General features: G+C 42.7%; 2 protein-coding genes across 2 annotated transcripts in view; one reads left to right on the top strand and one right to left on the bottom strand.

The window, feature by feature from the left end:
- Positions 1 to 8632, bottom strand: part of Pstk (Phosphoseryl tRNA kinase) — a 36534-nt gene extending 27902 nt beyond the window's left edge. Inside the window, exons 1-3 of the mRNA XM_065439687.1 lie at positions 8230 to 8632; positions 3781 to 4030; positions 2648 to 2831 (exon numbers count right to left, since the gene is read on the bottom strand). Of these exons, the coding sequence (XP_065295759.1) occupies positions 2648 to 2831; positions 3781 to 4030; positions 8230 to 8427 (632 nt within the window). The 5' untranslated portion in view covers positions 8428 to 8632. The remainder of the gene's footprint in view (positions 1 to 2647; positions 2832 to 3780; positions 4031 to 8229) is intronic.
- A 1682-nt stretch (positions 8633 to 10314) lies between these two features.
- eRF1 (eukaryotic release factor 1) lies at positions 10315 to 14116 on the top strand. The gene is made up of 4 exons (XM_065439686.1): positions 10315 to 10746; positions 10866 to 11041; positions 11095 to 11988; positions 12049 to 14116. Exons 1-4 carry the CDS (start codon positions 10646 to 10648, stop codon positions 12201 to 12203), a joined length of 1326 nt encoding a protein of 441 aa, XP_065295758.1. The 5' UTR covers positions 10315 to 10645; the 3' UTR covers positions 12204 to 14116.
- The last annotated feature ends 9109 nt before the right edge of the window (positions 14117 to 23225 follow it).

Raw genomic sequence — 23225 nt, 5'->3', positions numbered from 1 at the left:
CTCTTCAACGACACGAAGGCCTGGTAGGAGCAACAGTGCCTCCTAAGTTTTACGCACGCACTCATCCTATCTTTATCTGTAAGTGGAACTTTTAGCGCTGATCCCCTCTCAGTAGTCATGGTTAACACGATCCGGAATGACGCAGAGGCGCACCATGAGTGGGGCCGCAATGTTGTGCATGAGATAGGGGATCGCCCCCCCCGACCGCCCCCTCCCCCCTTTTGGACCACCACTAGCACTCGCCTTGCTTTCACATTCAAGCTTTCCTTTTCATCAAGGTCACTCTTTCAGAGGCCGCTTCCTAAAACTTTCTGTTCCGTGGCAAAGGGGGGTTTCATCATAAAATTTCAGGGGGGGGGGGAGTCAACCCCACTCCCCTTTGCTACGCCAATGCTGGCAGAGCAAGCACTAGAAATTGGGACAGCAAATACCACAGTCAGCACATTTAGCTTGACCAATGGGACTCATACATAGTTCATCAGTGATCATCTCTAATCGAAATGATCGAATGTTTCACATAATCTTCATAAGAAAGGTTGAAAGGCTGATGTCAACGTGGTATTCTCAGCACCTCTACAGCTGTCTTCACTCAGCAAAAAAGTAAACACACAGAAGAAACCAACGGATGTCTGTGCTATCAAACATAAGCAATCGTACGTCCCCTGCATGGAGCAGGTTATTTATTCCATTCCGCAGACGTGTGATAAGGTGTACATTGGCCAGACAGGTAGATGTCTGAACACAAGGCTGACGAGCATAACTATCACTGCTCTAGAAAAGATACCGGTCACCTTGCCTTCCACTGTAGGGATTGCGGCTCTGCAATGTCAGATGGTGTTTTACTTTCCTTCTTCCACCTTTTTTTTTTCTTTTTTGCTTCTTTTTTGCAGTGCAGTATGAAGGCTTGTGAAGTATGAGGTTTCATGCAGCATGATGGCTGTTAGCTTGTATGAATGGTCAAAAATCTGTGTCATACCCTTTAATGAAGTGCTCCACACATGCGTTGGAATGCGTATTTATGTATGCTTATCCAGCAATAAACCGACAGTTGTAGTACAGCACTCGTGTTTGTTCACTTTGTGTTACGTCCTTGTTTTGAAGTGGGCTGCCATATTCCATCTATTTTGTCAAGTTTTCTGTTGTGGAAGCAAGGCTATAACTTTAGGCCCATAAAGGAATTTCAATAACCCCCTTTCTACAAGAGACTCTTACAAAAAAGCAGATACTCCTTTGTCATGTGTCATCCCACGTGAACGCCTTTCCGGTAGATGTCCCCTAGTCCAAAGGCCTTTGGAGTGCCCGTGTGTCAGGGGTATGCTTTGTTATAGAGGTGAAAAAGAATTTTGCCGGCCTTCGGGAAGAGTTCGGCATCATATGCCCTTTGCATCAATTGATTTACTGCAACAGTTACAGGCTCCCACAGTGAACACCACCATCTTCTGCATAAAAATTTATTCGCGATGCAAAGATCATTGTCCTTGTCCACTTTTGTATTGTTTTTTATCAGTTTTGGAAATGTGCGCATAAATACTACCTCTCTCAGAGCCTGTGTGCAGTGCAAAACCGCACACAATTTACCAGGCACCAAAGTTGCATGAGAGAGCAAAGCATGTCTATCTCCTAAGCGCACATTGTTGCACAAGAATGAGTTCAAATGTCAGTGGCATGCAATGATGGGCAAAGTTTTTTTTCTTCACTCTACGGGGCGGGTGGACCTGAGGTAGCCAACGTGGCCTGATGACAACGTGATGGAAAGTATGCAGCTTTTAATGACAACTTCATTGTCAGCATGACAGAATGGGTAGACAGACAGACAGCCACAGCAAACCCAGTTTTGAGCTTTTAACTACTGTGGCAGTAAAATAAACAGCACATCATAAAGAAGGTACAAACGGTACAAAGGTACAACTTGCACTATCAATGAACTTTTGACACACCTTGTATTCTTTGAACTACAAATGTAAAGAAGTAAGTGTGTCAGTTCATCCTAAAATAGTGAAGAGACACTTGAACATAGAGCCAGATAAAAAAAAATAGTCCGAACTTATATTCCGAAAGAATTCCATGCGTTATCATGACAACCAAATGACAATCCTTATCAGCAGATTTATTATCCCAGCTAGCTTCATGTGTAAGTAGAAATACATCTTTGAAAATTGATAAAAGGTAGCAATCAGAAGTAAACAAAAGCTGCAACACAAAATAAGTCGCCTGTGGTGTTGCTCAATCTGTTCCTACATGCATACCATGTAAATATCTCTAAACACACCCGTGAGGAGTCCAGGAATAGAGAGAGCTACTACACTGTTTTAGGTGCCTGCTAGTGCACGTGCAGCTAAGCTACACAGGCAACTGGTGTAGCATAGTTGGCGCATACAATGTTTGCAGGTATAGCTGGCAGAAACGGTATTCAAAGTGGTAGGTCATTGAGTGTGCTAAAACACTGTAGACAATCGTTCATCACCTGCTTCTAACTAGAAATTGCTTAAATGTCATTAACTATTTTTTTTTTCAGCTGTGTGAGAACCCAACATACTTTGAACAATAAGCCTACTGTGTGAAGTCTGAAGCTGCAATGCAAAAGTGTGTTTGCAAATCAATCAACATCACAGATGTTAAAGTAGTGCAAGATGAGCAATAAACTCACATGCTGCCTGGCCCTCCATCAACAGCTACCGAGTGCTGTTCCCAAGGTTCATCGCGAGGCAGCTCAAATTTTTGCACCATGGTCTTAATTGTCAGTTCAGGCACAGGTAAGACCCGAGTAGAATTTCTTCTAATTGCCTCTTCTGTAGAGCAGAGCAGAAATACCTGGCAGAAGCCCAAAGAGTCTGAAAGAGCAGAGAGCATGGCAAAGTGGGTAGATATACACAGCATGCCCTAGCAAATGGCGTGGCTCTCACTTGGTTCATGCTTGCTGATGGTTCAATGCAAGACACAGCATGTCTCACATTGCTACAGTAAGTACAGCCTTTGTGAAAAGTGTGCGGGTCAATATGCATGATTTGTGCTGTTGCAAGGGTGTGCAGTAATGCTACCTGTTGTAACTCAGAAGCTACATGGAAGCTAGATATTTTGACAAAATTACCTGTCTTGTTCAGTTAATAAAGCGAACAACACATACCACCAAAACTGGGATTTCTCTTTCCCTCTCCTTCACCTTTCACATGCCAAACCATGCAAGGAAAACAAGCATTATTCTGATTCAGGCATATGTCAAACTACCACATAAAAACAAAGGTATTTTCCTTACACTTTGCAGTAGTTTCTGTTGTAAACATTTTAATCTTATTTAGTTTATGCCAGGAGGTGCATCATTGCAGAGTTTGACAAAGGGATATCTCTTGGCAATTAACTGTACTCCATCTGTGTATCTTAGTAGCCTATAATCAATGAACTCACACTAAAGATCAATCTATGTAAAAGAACCTTCTGTCCTATACCTAGATCTTCTAAAGAGCTGTGCTGCTCACCACCTGTTCTTTAAACCTTGAGGAAGGAATGACTTCAGCCCCGCAATGTTTAGTGTAATACATCGCAATTTTGGTTAGACACTGTTTGATTCGTAACTGAGAAGCTGTAACAGATATGTATTTCAAAACCCACTGCCATTTTAATGTCTGTGTAGGATTACTTAAGTGTGCCAAAATTGCATAAATAACCAAAAAATGGGGAAAACACCTTTCATTGCCCCGTTTCCCATCTAAACTCTGCAACACCCTTGTCCTCCCACCAGCTAGACCCATGAAGCACTGGTATAAATGACAACTGTAGACTCACACTTCCGGGCCAGCCTGAACCATGCAGCCCGCATGCTGCGATAGTAGAGATTGTCATCAACCATAATCAAAGGCTTCTCATCAGGTTGCAGTTGCCTTCTTGCAGTCTTTAAGTGGTTAAGCATTTCCTTCACAGGGCCTGTACACATAGAGCTCGGCTCACAAAACTCTCCACGAAGCCATCTGATGTAGTGGTCGGCTGCTTCAAGCAAATGCTGACGGGATTCCTTAGTGAGGCCTTTATTGTGCGCCTGTGCCAAAAGTTGCCATAAAACAAAGCTGATAAGCATATAGACCCCCACACTAACTGCCCACGGTGCCAATAGCACAGGGTAATGTCACGAAACATGTAGTGGCAATATAGTAAACCTTTCATACCAATACTCTTCGACATATCCTAAGAATTTTCATTAAGCTTAAGTGTTTAGGTAATTCACACTCCTGAACATTCAAACTTTTTTGTACATGAACCTCTGAAAATTCTTTAAACCTTTAAAGTGTTTCACACATCCTTTACTATTATTATTACAACTATTCTATTTTTAATGGCCCATTATCAATGCCTAATTCATGGCAAATGAGTCGTGAAGCTTCATAGAAGTGTGCCAAAACAATTTGAAACTGAGGCAGTACTAGCAAAATTAGGTAGTGATTTTCTCGTCCTATTTTGTTCAGTAACATTATCTGCCTCTGAATCATTTACTTGATATAATTAAGCAAGATTGATTATTATTTCAAAAAAAAAGAAAGAAAGAGCACTCGCCAGAAAAAAGTTACGCGTCGCTTTCGTATGATTTTTCAAACTCGAGATACTAAATCAATTATTTAAATATTTAAGCATTTCATCAGTGCAGTGATCCCTTTCAAAGTATCAAGAATAGCTCTAAATAAAAAGAAAACAAATCTAAATGTTTAAATTTGATTTTTTGAACTACAAATGTGACAGACAGGCATTTGTTCTTTCTCCTTCTCCTTCATAGTTGTACACCTTCTGTCCTTAATTGCCACTAATTGAATATTGTATACTTTGATGTCATTGGCAGCTTTCTCTATAGACCCTATTACCATCACTACCTATGTCAAGTGGCACCTAAGAAGTGTTGTAAATGTGGCCCAATATTAGGCTTTGAAACTAATTGCTGACGAATTAAATTTGGCAGCTACATAAGCTACACTGTGTAAGACCATTTGTTCAGGTAAACACATAATTTTATATATAAATTTCACAGGCTGCAATTAGTTTACTGATTAATTTATGATAAGAGTCAGACTGTATTTTACAAATTTGAAGGCACTCAATATTCCAGGACAATACTTTATGTGGACTGTCTACTCCCTGTGGTCAACAGAAGTCAAATAAGGAATGTTTCTAGAGCAACGACACTCATTTTTTTTATGTCATCTAGTATCTCAATCAAAATCAAACAATCTCAATCAAACCTACAAGTTCCTGTGAACTTCTGTATTTTTAAAGATTTCTAGTCACTCTTTACTCTGCAACAATAGTAGGTATCATACTGTGCATCAGCACCCAGTAAGTTAAACCTCGATATAACGAACTTCAATATAACGAAATTCTCTATATAATGAAATATTTTACTTTTTATGATTTTTTGTCCATAGAACACCATGTATTCAGAACCTCAATATAATCATGCATTTATACACGATTTGAATATAATGAAATTTCACTGGCGCCGCGAAGGAATACTGAGACAATAAATAGAAAGTTCCACGAATGCAGTGGCCAAATGGTTGAATTACAAGGGGCTGTTTGTGAATGTACCTCTGAAATCACATGCCGCGCAAGAAAGAGCAACCACCTAAGCACAGCAGATTCATGTTCCATATTAAGTCCAAGTATGATAAGATCCTTAACACTTATTGCAACCCCTACCCCAGGTGCCAAATTTCAGGATTTTTTCCTTGGCAAAAGCAGCAACCCTAGAAACAAACCTGACTTATTAAAATCCTGACTGGATGTAAAAATAGCAACATTTCAGTATTGGATCCGAAAAAGAATGAACTGGTTTAAATAACAGTATGCCATTGCTGTGGTTTTAAGAGTAATACACTTATGCATGTGACTCTACATTAGGTGTTAATGTACCAGTATTTTGGATGTCTCCTTTTCACCTTGACCGAGTTGCTGCTGCCATAGCTTGGAATTGAACATGAGAAGATGCGCATTACAGCTGGGCCACTATGTCATTGCAATCAGTATCTGTTGCTACCAATCAGTTGTCTACAAAAATAGAAGCCCATGGAATAACAGGTCCAGTCATTAACATTTTTAAGAAGCTATTTATCTAAAAGACAACAGATTGTTCATTGATCAGGTGTGTTTTCAGACACTAAGATAACTAATCAGGGGTTACCTCAGGGTTCCATATTGGGGCCATTCCAAAATATGTTTCACCCTTTAAAAAAATTAAATTATGGGGTTTTACGTGCCAAAACCACTTTCTGATTATGAGGCACACCGTAGTGGGGGACTCCGGAAATTTCGACCACCTGGGGTTCTTTAATGTGCACCTAAATCTAAGTACATGGGTGTTTTCGCATTCCTCTGAGTAAATGGACCATACATTTTGCTTTCTATTCAATCCCCTAGATCATGCAGCAAGGCATGCGGTTAACAACACCATGTTTTCTTGACTTCAGTGCACAGCACAACACAAGGAAGAGCAAGATGTTTTCCGAGTACAAGTAGATTCAGGAAAGGCCAAATGCACAAGGACAGGAAATGTAACATTGCTTGCCTCATTAGTATGGACTGTCACAATGTGTCACGGCTCTAGTTCTGAAGAAGACATTTTCAGAGAATAGATGGTGGCACAAACTTGAACAAGGACAAAGAAAGAAAAGATAGGACAGACGCTTTGTGCTTCATTTGTGCTTGTATAGGTTTACACTACTATGCATTCTCCACGTCAAAACTAACAAACCCAGCAACAATCTAGTCCTCCTAACTAAAATATTCAAAGCTACACCATGTATTGCATAATTACAAGCTCACGTCAATGAGGTAAATGGTTGCCTACTTCCCATAGTTTTGGCAGCACAGCAACAGATGGTGTACAGGCCACTGGTAGACTTCATTGCATGGAGTTGCTACTAGATGTTTCTCGTAACTTCAACCAAACTTTTGAAAAGGTATGAAAACCACAGGCAAATATGGCACAGTGTTCACAATCGTCTCGACTTACTCAGACTATTTCTTGTACTGCTCTTAGTTTGAAATTAAGTTCAATTCACTTCGGCATATAATTATATTTATAGAAGCTGTTGGTCATGTTCAGAAACATTCAATGAAGTTGTTTCCAAGTGGTTTTTATACATGGTTCTTTTTACTCAGGCTCTCAAGAAAACCTGCAAATTAAGAAAAAATGAAATCACATGTTTGTGCACTTTGAATGCAGCACCCTAAATTGTATTTTTTCTTAAATTGCCAGGTCAGTTTCCGCAAAAAATGCAACATGCCTTAGCATCCAGTGTAACATAGGCAGCCATGTCAGTATCCTTCGTGAAGATGAAACCTGCCAGAGTCTTATTTGATAAGTAGTGGTCTGGCACTTAAAGCCCATAAAAACACTACAGCCCACTTGCAGCAAAAATGCAGCTGCTGTTACTTGAAAACACAGATGAGAGCACTGCATTCTAGGTGTGCAAATCAGCAGTTACATAATTATTCCATCTTTTATGGTCATTGTTGTGATTAAGAAGGGTGTAAGATAGGACTTGTTGGTAAAACATGCTTTAAAGTTTGATTAACAGTGCAAGGTCACCAGAGAGGACGGAAGAGAGAACAGTGCTCTCTGTTCTCTCTTCCGTCCTCTCTGGTGACCTTGCGCTGTTAATCAAACATTGTTTCGATCCTGGAAGAAACTATCACATAGAGAGAGCTTCAAGACAACTTATGCCCTAAGACAATACAAACTTATCTAAATTAATTCGTAACTAAGTGCACTACAGAAAAATACCCTAAGTAACTAGAGACTGTGGGCAATATGCCGTTGGTCGCAATCGCCCATACAATATTCGGTTCAAATTATGTGAAACACCCAATACGTGAAGCAAAGCTCGTGTTTCAATTTTGGCCGAGAGCACAATACATTCGCTTGCCAAATCAGAAGTATAACATATTCTTCTGTTGGCACTCAAACATAACGCCACTTCCGGGACAAAATTCCAATTTCACGAGAAACATGCTTTGGAACATGGTCCTGTAGACTCGGTGTTCCGTGTTTTTATTCTAAAATAAAGATTTCTCACTTGGGCACAAATGAGGCAACAACAAAGGTGTTAAGAAAGAAAACGCCAGTAGTATATTATTCACAATGGCAACTTCTCGCAATATATACGACGGCAGTTCGCTCCGGCGTTGCACAATGCAACAGCTTCAACATGTTGATATCGTCTGCGCTTATATAAAACCATTGCTGTTTACCATTTCGGCTTGGGCATCCGTGCTCACGAGTTCGTCATAGCAAATGACACATGGGTACCAAGGCAAGCCGCGCGTTGGCGCTATTCCACGACTTTCCAATGCAGTACAAATGCTTTGTACCAGCGTCGTTTTCCCACTGGCAGGCAAGCCACAAAAAAGCGCCAGCATCGATGCATGATCAGTTGTCATCACTAGCATTCACGTGCGATCAGAGTTTCTCCATGGTTTCTCAGTAGGGAACTCGACGCGTGTAATGTCATGGTAATACCGTGTAATGCCGACCCATCAAAACACTGGTGTTCGAGAATGGAGCGGTTTTTTACAGTATGCAGGGCCCGCCTTTTCCTTCCCCCTGGGTGCGCTTTCTTTCGCGCTTCTTTCTGCGGGAAAAAATTTACGTTTACTGTAGCCATAAAATCTCTCACTATATAGTGTTATTGGTGTTATAGTGAGAACCTTTATGACTGTAGCATGAGAAAAATACAATCAGAGAAACCGAAAAAAAAAATTAACTGCTGACGTACTTCCGCCAGTGACTCTAGTTGAACCGATTGTAACATTTGTAGGCATAGCGAGTTCGTAGGTATTCTCTACAAAAAAACTCGTTCCAGGCTTTGCTAGCTTGGCTCAGATAGCAAGTACTGTAGGTGCGGTGCATAGAGTTTCATACAATTAGGTTTTTTTTCATACAATTAGGGCCACCGTGCCAGGTACCGTACTATTTGTGGCGGAAGTCACGTGCCATAAAAACCCTATGGCATATTTTGGGCATGTTCCTCCATGACCTCATTGACCTCATTCATGAACGGGTTAACCAGTTCGACTGGGAAGTTTTGTCAGGCTCCCCATAGTTGTATATATGAAACTCTAGGAGGCTCCCAACTCCGCACACTTCACGCTACACCATGCACACGGCAAATAGCATAGGTGTTGCTAATGCAGCCGCTTGCTTTTTGCGACTGGTAATGATGTCCGCATAATTTTACTGGTGCTAGCACGGCAGTTGTAGTGGTGTTTGCCGTCACTGCTCTTTCCTTCCTCCATGGCTCTGGTGATCCAATTTTAGAATGTTCGCTTTTGGGCTGGTGCTAAGAACAAAAACTGCGCAATAAATTCCAACCATGCTCCAATTTTTATCGGCGCCTCGCCACTTTCGGCTGTAGAAATGGGCACGTGCTGCGCTTTTGCGGGACATGGCGTCCTGTATTCATGCATAAGGCTTCCTTCTATCATTACAAAAAACAGCTACCGCAGCATAATGATAGTGATTTGTCACTTCTCCCATACAAACTAAGGAACCCTTACAAGTGCCAAAGCCGAAAAAAGAAAAATACGTGACTTTTCGCGCAAAAGACACAAACAAGGTGTGACGTGGCAGACTTTATGGTACGAAATACAGGTGCATGGAGGAAGGAAAGCGTTTTGTTTTCTGTTTTGTTTCTTTCCTCCATATGACAGGTGCCACAACCGTGTCAACAATTTATACCGATGTCACACGTACACTTCTGATCGCGATCGGGACCGATCCGGTTCGAAACTCTCGACTGCGATTGGCTCTCTCGTGCATTTTGCGTAAAGGAGCCAATCACGCCAGAGAAATTCGATCCGGATCGGCCTTGATCGCGATCAAAAGTGCGCCGTGTGATACCGGTGCGATACTCCCGTGAGTGAAGCGAACGTTTTTGCTAGCCCAATGTACTAGTTGTGGAAAAATCGCCCTTGAGGGGACGGGTAAAATTGTGTGATTATAGTTTCGTCGTGGCCATGGAAGCCAAAGCGATCTGAACTTAAGTCCCTACGTATTTTTTCTGCTTCTTTAGAAAGAAACAATCTATAGGAAATTTAGTCTGGACTGCTCGAAGAATGTGAGGTAAAACTGCAAACATAAAGCTACGGTAACCTCTGCGGCCTGAAAAATGCTAAATAAAGAAATGCTAATAATTGGGAACAAATGACAAATGATTACCTTTAATATTCGTCTTAGCACTTGTAAGGGCATTAAAATACACGTTATGATAAATGTGTAGAGAGTACGGCAGGGTAAGGCGCAAAAGCTCGTCCTCAGTTGGACACCCTGAACGACCCTGACTGCGCGCGGCGTGTGACGTCGACCTACTGGACTCGTGAGTTCCACATGGGCCCTCAGTCATAGTCACGTTTTGTCGCGTGCTCTGCTAGGGTTGTAGTAGGCACTGCCAGTTCATGTAATCGCTATCGTTGGTGTTCTGGCACGCAAAATCATTGCGTAACATTTCGAAGCACTTTACTTATCGTTGCTAGCCCACTGTTACTGTGAGTTTCGCTCCTGACGACCAGAAAGCGGAGCGCTTGGGGCCGACATTAGGCCTACGAGCATTAGATACAGTCGGTGCGAACCGGTTACATTGAAGTATTTATATTTTAATTTAATTTAAGCATGGCTTCTACTGGATATAACTTAGAGGAGTCCAACGCCGATAGGAATGTGGAAATCTGGAAGATCAAGAAACTAATCAAGAGCTTGGAGGCCGCACGGGGGTAAGTGACATTTTCCCATGGTGTTTGGCATATGTTAGGGTTAAAGGCTAAGCCTAGAGTGTCTTTCAAACCGGCGTTCTAAAGTTGTCATGCGCTGATCATTCGTAATTTCTGTGCAGCAATGGCACGAGTATGATCTCATTGATCATCCCACCGAAGGACCAGATCTCCCGAGTGTCTAAAATGTTGGCCGACGAGTTCGGAACGGCTTCCAACATCAAGAGCCGGGTGAACCGGCTGTCAGTTCTTGGGGCTATCACGTCTGTGCAGCACCGGCTCAAGCTCTACACGAAAGGTGAGCGCAACTCTTTGCGGTGAGCAGTGTCTCATTCGTCATTCACCATGCAGTGCCACCGAATGGATTAGTCATCTACTGTGGTACGATCGTAACCGAGGAAGGCAAAGAGAAAAAGGTGAACATCGACTTCGAGCCGTTCAAGCCAATTAACACGTCACTGTACCTGTGCGACAATAAGTTCCACACAGAGGCCCTGTCCGCGTTGCTTGCCGATGACAACAAATTCGGCTTCATTGTGATGGACGGCAACGGAGCACTCTTTGGCACCCTTCAAGGCAACACACGCGAAGTGCTTCACAAGTTCACGGTAGATTTACCGAAGAAGCACGGACGTGGAGGTCAGTCTGCATTGCGATTTGCTCGGCTACGTATGGAGAAGAGGCACAATTATGTGCGCAAGGTAGCCGAAGTGGCCACCACACTTTACATAAGCAATGATAGGCCAAACATTGCGGGCCTCATTTTGGCAGGTTCTGCCGACTTTAAGACCGAGCTGAGCCAGTCAGATATGTTTGACCCAAGGCTGCAGGTTAAGGTGCTCAAGCTGGTTGATGTATCTTATGGTGGTGAAAATGGCTTCAACCAGGCCATAGAACTGTCTGCAGAGGTGCTGTCCAATGTGAAGTTCATTCAGGAGAAGAAACTTATTGGCCGCTACTTCGATGAAATTTCTCAGGACACTGGCAAATATTGCTTTGGTGTAGAAGACACACTGAAAGCTCTTGAGATGGGTTCTGTTGAAATCCTGATTGCGTGGGAAAATCTTGACATTGTACGCTATGTGCTTAAGAACCACACAAGTGATGAAGAGAAGATACTGCACCTTACCCCTGAGCAAGAGAAAGACAAAAGCCACTTTCTGGATCGAGAGACAGGTGTTGAACTGGAGCTGGTGGAGTCAATGGCACTGCTAGAATGGCTGGCGAATAACTACAAGAATTTTGGTGAGTGACTGACAGCTTGTAAAGTAGTAGCCCTTGCTCATCAACTCTTTTCTATCGCAGGTGCCACGCTAGAGATCATCACAGATAAGTCTCAGGAGGGCTCGCAGTTTGTCAAGGGTTTTGGTGGCATAGGAGGCATCCTGCGCTACCGTGTGGACTTCCAGTCTCTCGAGGTGAATGACCTTGTGGATGACTTTGATTTAGATGACCTGTAAACGTCCAGTTAGCTCCTTCGGCACTTTGATTAGTGGCTGCTGTGCACACGGAGCTGTCGACTATTATAACGCACACCTGGCCAACCCGCCTGGCCTTCCACCTGACCTGGGTGTGCTGTACAGTGTTCTACAAGGGTGAGCAGCATTAAAGAAGTTGGGGACGACTTCTACCTCTTGCTGCCTTGCCCCCTCCCCACTTTCTTCAGGCCAGACAGCATGTGTGCCCTGCGCCCTTCGTTTGAAGACTGCTTGTGATGGGGAGGGAATTCCTAGTGAATTGCTATCGAAGCAGTGCTGCTGCTGCTGCTGCCTTTCCTGCACAAGTTGACCTATTTGTCACTTGGAAGTGTAGTTGTGGGTATGGGATGAACAAGTTGTGTGCCTTTTGGCAGTGAGGCAAGCGGTAAACTAAGATGCCCATGCCAGGAACTGTATGAAATTACAGTAGAATTTGTATTTTTACAAATGGTCTGAATGAATGCGAATGAAGTTTTTTTATTTAAACGATGGTGTATGGCTGTGTGTGTACAATGGTTCTAAATTCCTCCAGGCTTGTGGCTGTGGTTATCGCAATCATATTCTTAGTAGGCACTCATTTTATTGACAATACCATTGTTAGCAAGAAGGTATTTCCAAGTGGACAGGGTACGCACATACATTGTATGATCCTTGGAGCTATGCAAGATTCTTAGGCTGCAGTTTCTCTCTCTGGCAGCCTAATTCAGTGCAGTGCTTGTTAAATCTTTTTGCCCTGCTTTTTTTCATTTTTTTGCCTCGGAGGTGGTGTTGGTTTTGCAGATGATCGTCTGAAATGTTGTGTGTGCATGTGGCATAGGATATGAATACCCCGGACCTGGCTGTGCTCGTACAGTTATTTGTTCTGTGCATGGTGCTGAAGAAACTGGGACTGTAAAGAAATGAAGAATGTATTGACTACAAATGGCATCAGAGGTGCATGTAGATTGAATGCCTGCAGATGATGACACTCAGTGACGCATCAGTGGCGTTTACAGGCAACATATTGTTGCAGGAAAATTTTGTTCAATTAAAGTTGGGGAGAACAAGTACCAAGTCTCTCTCTCTTTCTTAAACACTATTATCTGCATGCTTTTTGATGATTGGCCTCTTTAGCTGAAGGAAGTGTAGGAGAATTGGTACATTTTGCCACTCCTAGTCCACAATGTTCTGAACAACTTGCTATGAAGGCAGGCAGAATAAATTTTCTACACCTTCTGCATGCCTTCAGTGCAGGTGCAGTAAATGGCTATTGTACACATGGCTGGCCGAAAAATTTTGGCAATGCTTTAGAAGTGTATTTTCAAGCAAGCAGGAAGAAAATACCTGCTGTACATTTCTCATGGTAGAGCTTCATTTATTTCCTGGATGTTTTGAGCGAGGTAGCAGTGTAAGGAACGCTCGTTCATTGCAGCAAATAATTTTTATTCTTGGTGCAGTGCCCAACTTGTTTTTAATGAATAACCTGCATACTTCATGGTGCCTCTGTTGAACTGTTATCTTGTTATGATGTGCCCTTAACGCATTAGCGCCAAGTGTACTTTTGAAAGTACATCATTTTCATTTGTAGATAATTAAAGAAGAAACATTGTTTTAGTTAGTATGCCATTTTACAAAGGGTCATGCCAAAATGACCACATTGTTTTTTCTCAGCTGTATAATTTCTCTGATCTTATAATCGCCAAAATGAGAGAAGTGCTGAACTTGGCAAGTAATGCCGTGCATGCAGCTCATTTTTATCATGCTTAGTACTTGCTTTTGAAGCCGATTTTTGTGTGAAAGTCTTGGAAAAGAATGTTGTAAAATGACGAATGCATGAGATTGCATATACAAAGCATCTTTATAGCTTCACAAGAAAATGCAAGTGTACTTTATAATAAAGTATGCTGGGCCTATGACTATGCTAGAAAGGTTTATTTGCTCTCAAAGCATGTTTGATCGTTTTTTTGCCTGTATTCAGGCGAAGTATTTGTTGCTGGCTGCAAAAAAGCTTCACAGGGGGTTGCAGGTATAAAGAGCTTTTGTAAGGCTTTGACTGGGGCTAGTTTATTGTGACATGGTTCTGTTCACTGCGCTATGCAGTATAGCGCAGTGAACAAAACTGTATAAAGAGAATAACAAGCACATAAACATTGGTATTTCTGCTCCCAGTTTCTTTCCATCCACAAAAATGGCACAATCTTGTCTTCACTTCCAATAAATAGCAAACTGTGTTGGACTAAATTTTAAGGGTGTGCCAATATTCGAAACTTTCTAATAACGAGTTGAATAGTGTCCTATTTGATTTGGTCTTTGAATCAATTTCTACATGTGAATATTAATACTTTTCGAATATTTCAAAGTGTCTGGCAGCCAGTCAAACAAAATTGGAGCATAAGTATGATACATTTTCACCCCTGCAAGCATAGTACATAAAGAGAATTTCACGGAGTGGAGCAGGCTATGTTGCTCGGGTAGCCATATTTTACAGCCTATACAGCAATAATTCGCGCTGTCTCAAGAGTGCATGCGAAGAAACTACTTGTTTTCCTCTGATGCTCCATTTGTCCTAATAAACAGTGCTTTGTAACATACTATGTGATGACACAAAATTTCAAACTTTAAGATCACTAGGATGTGAGCATCGCTTTATAGTAATTGTGATAACTGCTGTTCATTATTGAAAAAAGAAATTCACTGACGATTACGATACTCCCTAATGCGAAATTTGAGTGCAGCTCTATAAGTGTTTTCATTTCGCAATATATTGAGGCAAAGAATTTCAGAGACGTAGGAGAGCTTGTGATCATCGAAAATCTGATCTATGGGTCAAGCGCATCAGCTTTGATACATGACTTGTTGGAGGTTCCAGTGCAATCGCTGGTGCCACATGGCTTGCAAAAAGCACTACACAATTCGCATTGTGCATACGATAGGATAACAAGACAGTTGCAAACCATGACAGTCGACAAGTGCAGACGAGACGAAACCAAACATGCGTGAGCGAGAGCCGACGTGAGCAGACAATTGTACAAAACGAGCAGTTGCGTGGGTTCACGTGACACCAGTTTCCCGCACATGTGTCACTGAAGGGGTTGCTCTCATTGGCCTTCACCGTTTGCTGGAGTCTTTCATATCCCACTCTGCATTTGTGCTTTCATCTTTCGCTGTGCCCGTTCAGTCGGTTACGCTGCTGACGCATGCCACAGGAATGGGTGCCTAAGAGCTGTGCTCTAAAATACTCAGCTATGGTAGCATAGTGGGTATGATGGTGTGCTACTCGGTCGAGAGCACAGGATTGAATTCCAGCTGTGGCAGCTGCATTTTGACGGGGGTGACTGCAAAGATGCCCCCTGTACTGTGCACATAAAAGAACCCCGTGTGGGGAAAATTAATCCGGAGACCCTCACTATGGCCTGCCTCGTAACCAAATCGTGGCTTTGGCATGTAGAACCCCAGAATGTTAATTTTTTTTAATAAATATAGAACATTCAATTTGATTCACTTTCGGCACTATTTCGGTCTCGAAAGTCTCTATTTGTACACCCCTAGTAAATTAAGGTCAAGAAAACAACTTAGACATTCTATGAAGATTTTTTTAATATATATATTTTATGTACAATCTTATTGCAAAGTAGTTAGAAGAAAATGACAAAGACGATGTCATTGCAGGAGAGACCACCAGTTGAAATTTTCAACCACCACTGAACCAAATGCTGAATCTTTACTCTTATATGTCTGCATCAACTGTAGAATGTCGTGTCCTCATCTGTATCAATGTGGTAGCACTGCGCGTGTTCGGGAAAGGAATACTGAACCCGTTCCGTTGTTTGCTGAAATCATGTCTTGCATTGAATAGTAAAAACACCTCCCATACAAAGAATATTTGCCACTAACATGCTAATTTTGCCATCGGAAGCCTTAATGAGCCTGTATAAAGCTTAATTTGACCATTCAGAGCAAGCCGTTATGTTTTAAGAAGTTCCAACTATAGCCTGCCTTCGAAGATCTGCATCAGGTTTTGCTTTCATAAAGGTACAGCATACATCATTGTAGTACTTGAAATAATCAAGAGCAGTTAATAAAACTTCTGCATTGTAGCTGTGTGAAAAGACCATTAGGTACCAAAAATGAATAAATGTGCCGAGCACTGTATTCTTCACAGCAACAGCATATCGGAAACTTCTATTGAATTGCTGTCAGTGTTTGTCATTTTGACCCAAATTATTTTGTCACTCCCTAACAATAGGGAACCACAGCTGATGCTGAATGAGGCGTCTGCCAAGTAACTGCATTGAATATCTCGGCAAAATGTTTACACACAAGAAAAATGCGAAATCATCTTTTTTTTTTTTGCAGGACTGAGTTTAATGTAAAAAATTGTGGAAATTGGCATATGTGAGAAAAATGTTATAAACTAGAAGTAAAGCGGGTGAAAAGGAACATCACGCATTTCACTTGCCCATTTATGCCACTGTTGCTATGAATGAGAGGAGCATTTTTAATTTTTATGTATGTGTAGTAGCTTGCATAGCAAGATGGTCCTGTCGCAGCAGTCGGTGCCTGTGCTTTTTGCAACGTTTTGGTGTGCATGCCGTTGCTACCAACAGCACAGGTGAGTGGGGCAAAGGCTCAAAAGGATGCTTTGATTTCAGCTGACTCATTTGTGAAGAAATGGTGTGCAGTTGCCATAACAGACAGGTTTAGTTCGCTGAAATACCAAAAGAGAAAAAAAGGTGGAGCGTGGGGAAAGTGGGGGGTGTCCAGTGGAATAAGGTATCCTTTGAATCGAAATAAGGTATCCTTTGAATCGATTCGACTCCTCTCACTGACCCATGTCACAGTTTTGCCCTTTAGATATATTAGTGTTTATTTTTGTGGTGTTTGTTTCCTGGAAGAAATGGCTGAAATGAAACTTTTTCATATCTCTTTCTCTTTTTTATTGGTGTAGCGTGAAGAAAAGATACTCAAACTGCCCCCAACAAATCACAGTGAACGCAATACCGCATAATTGTTGCTGCCAAATATTGCCGCCGTATGCCACCGCATATTCATTTCTGACATTAAAATGCTAAATATCCTGCTGTTGCTACTGTCATGGCACTTGAGGCACCAGCACAACCCTCACTGTGTCAAGATGAAATAAACGTGCATGCCTGACCTCCACGGCAGGGCCCCTTTTAAGTTTGCTTGCACCTAACTGTGTCTTTTCAAATCTTTAGTAACCTTAGTGGTTGCTGGTGCATCTTTAAAAAAAAATTTCCTGTTAGCCGAAATTTTGGTATGCCTTGAATAGCAATACGCACACTTGACAAAGTATTGCCATCTGTGCACTTGAAAAACGTTGCCATCTGGAGCATAGTCTAATGTTTGCAGAGGAGCATGCTTCGTGATGTGTAGTTGGCAAAGGGTTATTCTTTATGATGGTTGGGAGGTTGCGGGATCGAATCCCGGCCGCATTTCGATGGGAACGAAATGTGAAAACACCCGTGTACTTGGATTTAAGTGCACATTAAAGAACCCTAGGTGGTCGAAATTTCCGGAGTCCTCCACTACGGCATGCCTCATAATCGAAAAGTGGTTTTGGCACATAAAACCCTATAATTTAATTTTTTTTAATGATGGTTGGAAAGCCAGTTACTGACATTATTAACCCTTTCGCTGTCACGGACGTACCGGTACGTCATCGCGCTTCCCCCCGACAGTGTCACTGACGTACCGGTACGTTCTCTATCGTGCGTTCGAAATTTCGCGCCAGAGCGCAAAGCTGGCGCTCCTGGATTGGCCACGCTATCTGTTGACTCTTTCTACAAGTTCGTATATTCGCCCCGACCTGTGTTACTCCATGTATTGAAGAGTACGGCGCGACTGCCACTCCCCACTTTCTCTTAGCTGAGTGGCGCGGTGGCTCCGTGTTGGCTGTATCATGCGTCGCGCGCGTGTGGGGTTGGGTTCAAGGGTTGTTCTGCCATCTCCGCTGGTTTGAAGGTTTTTATTTTTCTTCTGTTGGTGTGCCTGCTACGGCTCGTCAAGTTCAGGCGCACGTGCCGTTGCCTCTCCGAAAAGAGTGACTCGTTGCTGTTTTCGCTCTCTCGCCGCACCCTCGCTTCCGACTTGCAGCAGTAAACGTAAAACCCTTCGAACTTTGTTTAGCCTTTTTCCATCTCTCTCTGTCATCTTGATCACGCAACGTCCCATTTATCTCCGTTGTGCGGGCGACTGAAAGCGCATCCTCCCTGCGCGCGGTTACTTTCGGATGGCTCAGCGCGCGGGACCTTCGTCTGCTCATTGGAGCGGTGGCTCAATTCCGATTCAGAATACGAGCCGAGCTCGGATTCGGACTCGGACAGAGTCGCATGCGAAGAAGAGGGTTCCGCATCGTCAGATTCGGATGTTGAAGGGATTTTATAGTCAGGCTGATGATGATGTTTACTAACAGCTGCAGAACACTGAAATGTGTATATTGCATTGACTATGTTATTTGTATACCAATCATAATCAAAAATAAATTGCTATGTTCATTCCCTGTTATGCTCGTTCCCTGAAACCAAGCCGACACTGGGGGTGCGTCACGGTCAGAAAGGTCCGACAGCGAAAGGGTTGATGCAAGTACTTATTTAAAATGCTTTTTTCAAGGTCCTCTTATACCTACGGTTAGTTTCAGGACTGCTGAAAGCTGCTTCAAGGCACTTCTAAAATACTAATGTGAGAGCTAACATCCTAGTATAACTTTTGCCTGGTGCACAGTACTACAAATTAATTTGCATTCAAGAAGTTGCGCAAATTTTTAACCAAATGAGCCTGCTGACTTGTGGGCTGTAACAGCACCACTATGTAGCACTGCATTTGCGTCAACTTCCTACCAGCCCTGCCAAACTGATGTACTACTGTGGACAATTGAAATACAAACAATGGAGTGCATGTCTGACTGTGCAGTCTGCACCATCTACTGAGCACACCTACTTCATGCAATGGGTACAAAGATTGCGATGGAAGCACAGCTCTCGTGTGCAGGTGGCTTCACTGTAATGTGGCATGGCGACAACAGCTTGTAGCACTCGGGTGGCGTGGTGGCATTAGTTAGTCCTGCATCCTCACTCGCATCATCTTAAGTAAGCGTGCCCAGTAGACGGTGCCCGATTGTATATTTGAATTTGACCACGAGAGTACCCATCTCACGTGAGGTCCGTTTGCGTCAGCTATGCTGTGAATTAGGGTGTAGGTGGCACTATGTTTGAGGCATTAGATGTGTAAAGAACAGGCATGATTTTGCCTGCAACTACGATAAGGCACACTGTTACATTCTGCAGAGGTCTACACTGGCTGGTGAGGGCTAGTAGTAGGAGAGTTCAGATTTCGTCCTGAAGTGCATCTCCCTCCTTTCCATTAAATCCTACATTATGACACTAGAGGCTGTGTCTGTGACAATTCTTAGGGCTTTCTTGCATATTTTGACCTATTGCAGGCTATTCAGACGCCCCATTGCATATATTTTAAGAGCATATGCAGCAATCCACGACAGCCAAAAGCATCTTAAGTTTCAACCTACAGGAGTTGCATTCTAAATGCTGTCTGTGCTACCTGCAGCCTGTGTTTAGTCAAAAAAAAAAAGTGATGTCTAGCTCAACATCAACCCCATTTCCCATTTTGACTAATTAGATTTGACGTGAACACCACTTGTGTTCACAATACATCTCTAGACACCCTGCCCGCCCATTCAATAGATGATGCCCAACAATGGCATAAATGGCATAAAGCAAACACTGCGCCACAGAAGTGCCTTGTCAAATAACTGTGCTTTGAAAACATTTTGCAACTAGCGTATATTTCATGTCATTTGCCTTGAGTTCTTGCTTTTAATCTGAAAGTCAATTTGAGCTGCTATGTACAGTGAAACAGCCTTTGACCAGAGCTTGTTTGCTTCTGGGGAAATGTCAGATGCCTTGCATTTAATTCCTTTGATTCAAATAAAGCTCAGCGGCTTTTGTTTACATTATTTTTGTGAAAGCCATGTGCATGTGCAACTGAAACCTTGTTCAGTATTCCTGTGCTTAGAGTTAATTCAGTATCATGCTGCCACATCTGCTAGCCTTCTTGGATAGCTCATATGGTGAAGTGACTGCCCTGGAAAAGCACTGGCCCCACTTGGATCCCCAAACCAGGATGAAGTTTTCAATTGCAAAGATTGGTAACTGCAAGTGCAAACCCTTTGTAACTTTGTGCTTCTTTAAGGTGGACAGTTTTTCCGTCCTAAAACCTGTATGTAGCTTAATTGCATTCACTGTTTGCTGTACGTACTCCGAAAATGTGAGCAGTAGCCCTTTCAAATTGTTTACGTGCATATATTAGTTTGTATCAGTGAACTCCAACCTAGTAGTCAAATTGCATTTGTTTTCCTTCCATCACTAGTTGGGGTAGTTTATGTTGTCCTAGCATAGGAATTGTTCAACTTGTAATTATAACGTCAAAAGAAGTGTCCACATTCGTGTAGTTATTACTTGCCTTGCTCAGTGGGCTTTCCATGTGGAAAAACTAACACCAGATGGTGTATTGGTGCCATCATGTTCAATATAATCTTTAGTAACTATTGAGCATTTACACAACCTTCTTGGCAAATTACATCATTTGTCAAAAACCAAGTGCAACATGCAAGCTGCAAAAAAACCTCTGTCAGCGACTTCATCACAATGAATGCAGAGCTTGTAGCATCGGACCTCATTCCCCTACTTTCCGCCATTTGTGTATGGTGCTAAATGCACTCATCTTTAAGCATAATACTCAATCAATATTTAGATATACACGCAGATAAAGCCCCTTCGCCCCCAATTCTCTACATTGAACATACAAAACTTCTGACCAATATGCACGTAAAATAACTCCCTCATAACAAATTTCGCATTGGATATATCACTCGGGGTAATGGCTGCTAGCACTGAAAAGCCGTTTGCATGGTGCAAACGTGAGCTATATACATTTTTTTAAGCAGATAAATTCTTATTTGAAATCTTGGTTCTGTATTTGTGGTGGTCGTGGTTGGTCATTGGGCTTTACCACCACCCGCTGCGGTATCGGTGGCTATAATGTTACTCTGCTAAGCTCGTAGTTGTGGGTTCAATTCCGGCCACGGCAGCCGCATTTCAATGGGGGCAAAATGCAAGAACGTCTGTGTATTTATATTTAGGTGGTCAAAATTAATCCGGAGTCTTCCACTATATGTGCCTCATAATCTGATTGGGATTTTGGAACATCAACCGCTTCTTTGCCTTATGCCCAAACAATGAAACATTCCTTTCCTTTGAGCGCTTCCTACCCTTACGTGAGGCCTCCTTACAGCGAAGGACCGATGGAGGAAGCAAGCGTACTCTGAAAGCTCCCTTCATCTGACCTCATGTAAGGAGCGGTTGCCGTATGCCTGGGTTCGAGATTATCTCTTAAAATCTTTACGCGAACACCATTATTCTATAAAAATATATTGTATCGTCGCACAGTCTTTACATTGAAGAGCTAATATAGAGAAGCGTGGACGCTTTCTTCTAGTTTTGTTTACTAAAGTTAAAAAAAAGTTGCGCATTACAGTGCAAAACTTGATGTGCTCCATCAACACTGGCACGCCGGCGTCGTGCAACACCTAGCAACGCTTTCATGCCGCAAGCGTGACTAAAACGAACATGCCTGGCAAGACGTACCGTGCTCGCGCTTCTCCAGAGGTGGGCAACAGCGCGCATGCGCAAGCAAACGTCACATAGTTAAGCAGTGAGGTGAAGCGCTTGTTCAGGGCCAGGAGCGGTGTAAGGACGCATGAAGGTAGCTTTGGAGCTACCTTATGTTGAGGAAGCACCAAGGAAGCCTTCACCGAGGGCCCCTCAGTAAGGAAGCTTTCAGAGTGACATAAGGTAAGCTCACCGCAATGAAGGCTTCCTTACTGAGGTAAGGAAGATTTCATTGTTTGGTCTTTAGACGAGCTGGGTTTGTCCGCGCGTCTCTGGTAAAAACGGCCAAGGATGAGCTCGGCTTATCAACGGTACTTCGCATTTTCTAGCAATGCTATGGCCGAGCCTAGTCTTGTCTCAGTGCTTAGTCATTCTTATGGTAGTTGGCAGCACACAATGCACGGGACAGCGCAAGCAGAAGTGAATTCTTTCTGAGGAGGTAAAAAGTGTTAGCATATGGGCTCTTTAAAGGGACACTAAAACGAAACAGTAAATCAGTTTAGACTAATGAAGCATTGTTTGAGAAGCCTGCAGGCAGTCATTTCAAAAAAATAGTTTGATTATTAGATGAGAAAATGAAGGCCCAAGTATCAGTACTTGAGTTTCGCGTCGAAATCCCAGCGCTGGTGCGTCAGCGTGACGTCGGGGATTTCAAAGTATGTTTTCGCATTTGGGCCGCGTTGGCTGAATAAAGGTTCCCGAAACTTGCCTTGTTTAATATTTGGTTCCTTTAGAACACATTGTAGTCAATCTGTACCACTATATATAATTAGTAGGTCCTAGAAGATGCCATCAAAATCCAAGACGTCACAGCCCCCAGGTGCGGGAACTTAAGTAGGCGTCGCCACCCGTATTTTGTTCGTGCGCTTTTTCTGGCTTACCAAACGTCTTATCGTTGTAAGAGTGGCGTTTTTGGTGTTGTACAGCGGTAATTTACTGATGCAGAAGAAATCATTTTTCACTTTAGTGTCCCTTTAAAAATTAACTTGACCATTATTGGTCAGAATTCGGAATAATCGCATGACAGGGAAGGGGTTAAACCCCAGATTAATTTTTTTTTATTCTCCAATGAAAAGGTGTTGGTGCAAAGGATATGTGCTGTCACACAACTCAGTTGCGAGTCACTTTAGTCTCAAAACGCCAACTATTGTAGCTATTTAAGATGCTTGCATGAGAGCTTTGGAACTTCTGAGGGTTTACGTGCTGTGGTGGGGTGCTTGGGAATGGCAGCCCTTTTCCTGCCGCACTCTTCCCTTGTGGCAGCTGCAGGAGAAGGAGGCAGGCACCTTGCACGCCGGTGCTCGTGTCTCTGGAGACA

Source organism: Dermacentor albipictus, chromosome 1 (assembly GCF_038994185.2).
Source record: "Dermacentor albipictus isolate Rhodes 1998 colony chromosome 1, USDA_Dalb.pri_finalv2, whole genome shotgun sequence".
Taxonomy (NCBI): Eukaryota; Metazoa; Arthropoda; class Arachnida; order Ixodida; family Ixodidae; genus Dermacentor; species Dermacentor albipictus.
Note: the sequence above shows the minus strand (reverse complement) of the source record. Positions and strands in the feature narration are given on the sequence as shown.

What these genes read in the sequence shown, in the direction of transcription:
- eRF1 (XM_065439686.1), top strand. Translation starts at nt 10,646, where the DNA reads ATGGCTTCTACTGGATATAACTTAGAGGAGTCCAACGCCGATAGGAAT. An exon ending in GCTCAAGCTCTACACGAAAG is followed by an intron (nt 11,042 to 11,094) that starts GTGAGCGCAACT and finishes TTCACCATGCAG; the next exon opens with TGCCACCGAATGGATTAGTC. An exon ending in GAATAACTACAAGAATTTTG is followed by an intron (nt 11,989 to 12,048) that starts GTGAGTGACTGA and finishes TTTCTATCGCAG; the next exon opens with GTGCCACGCTAGAGATCATC.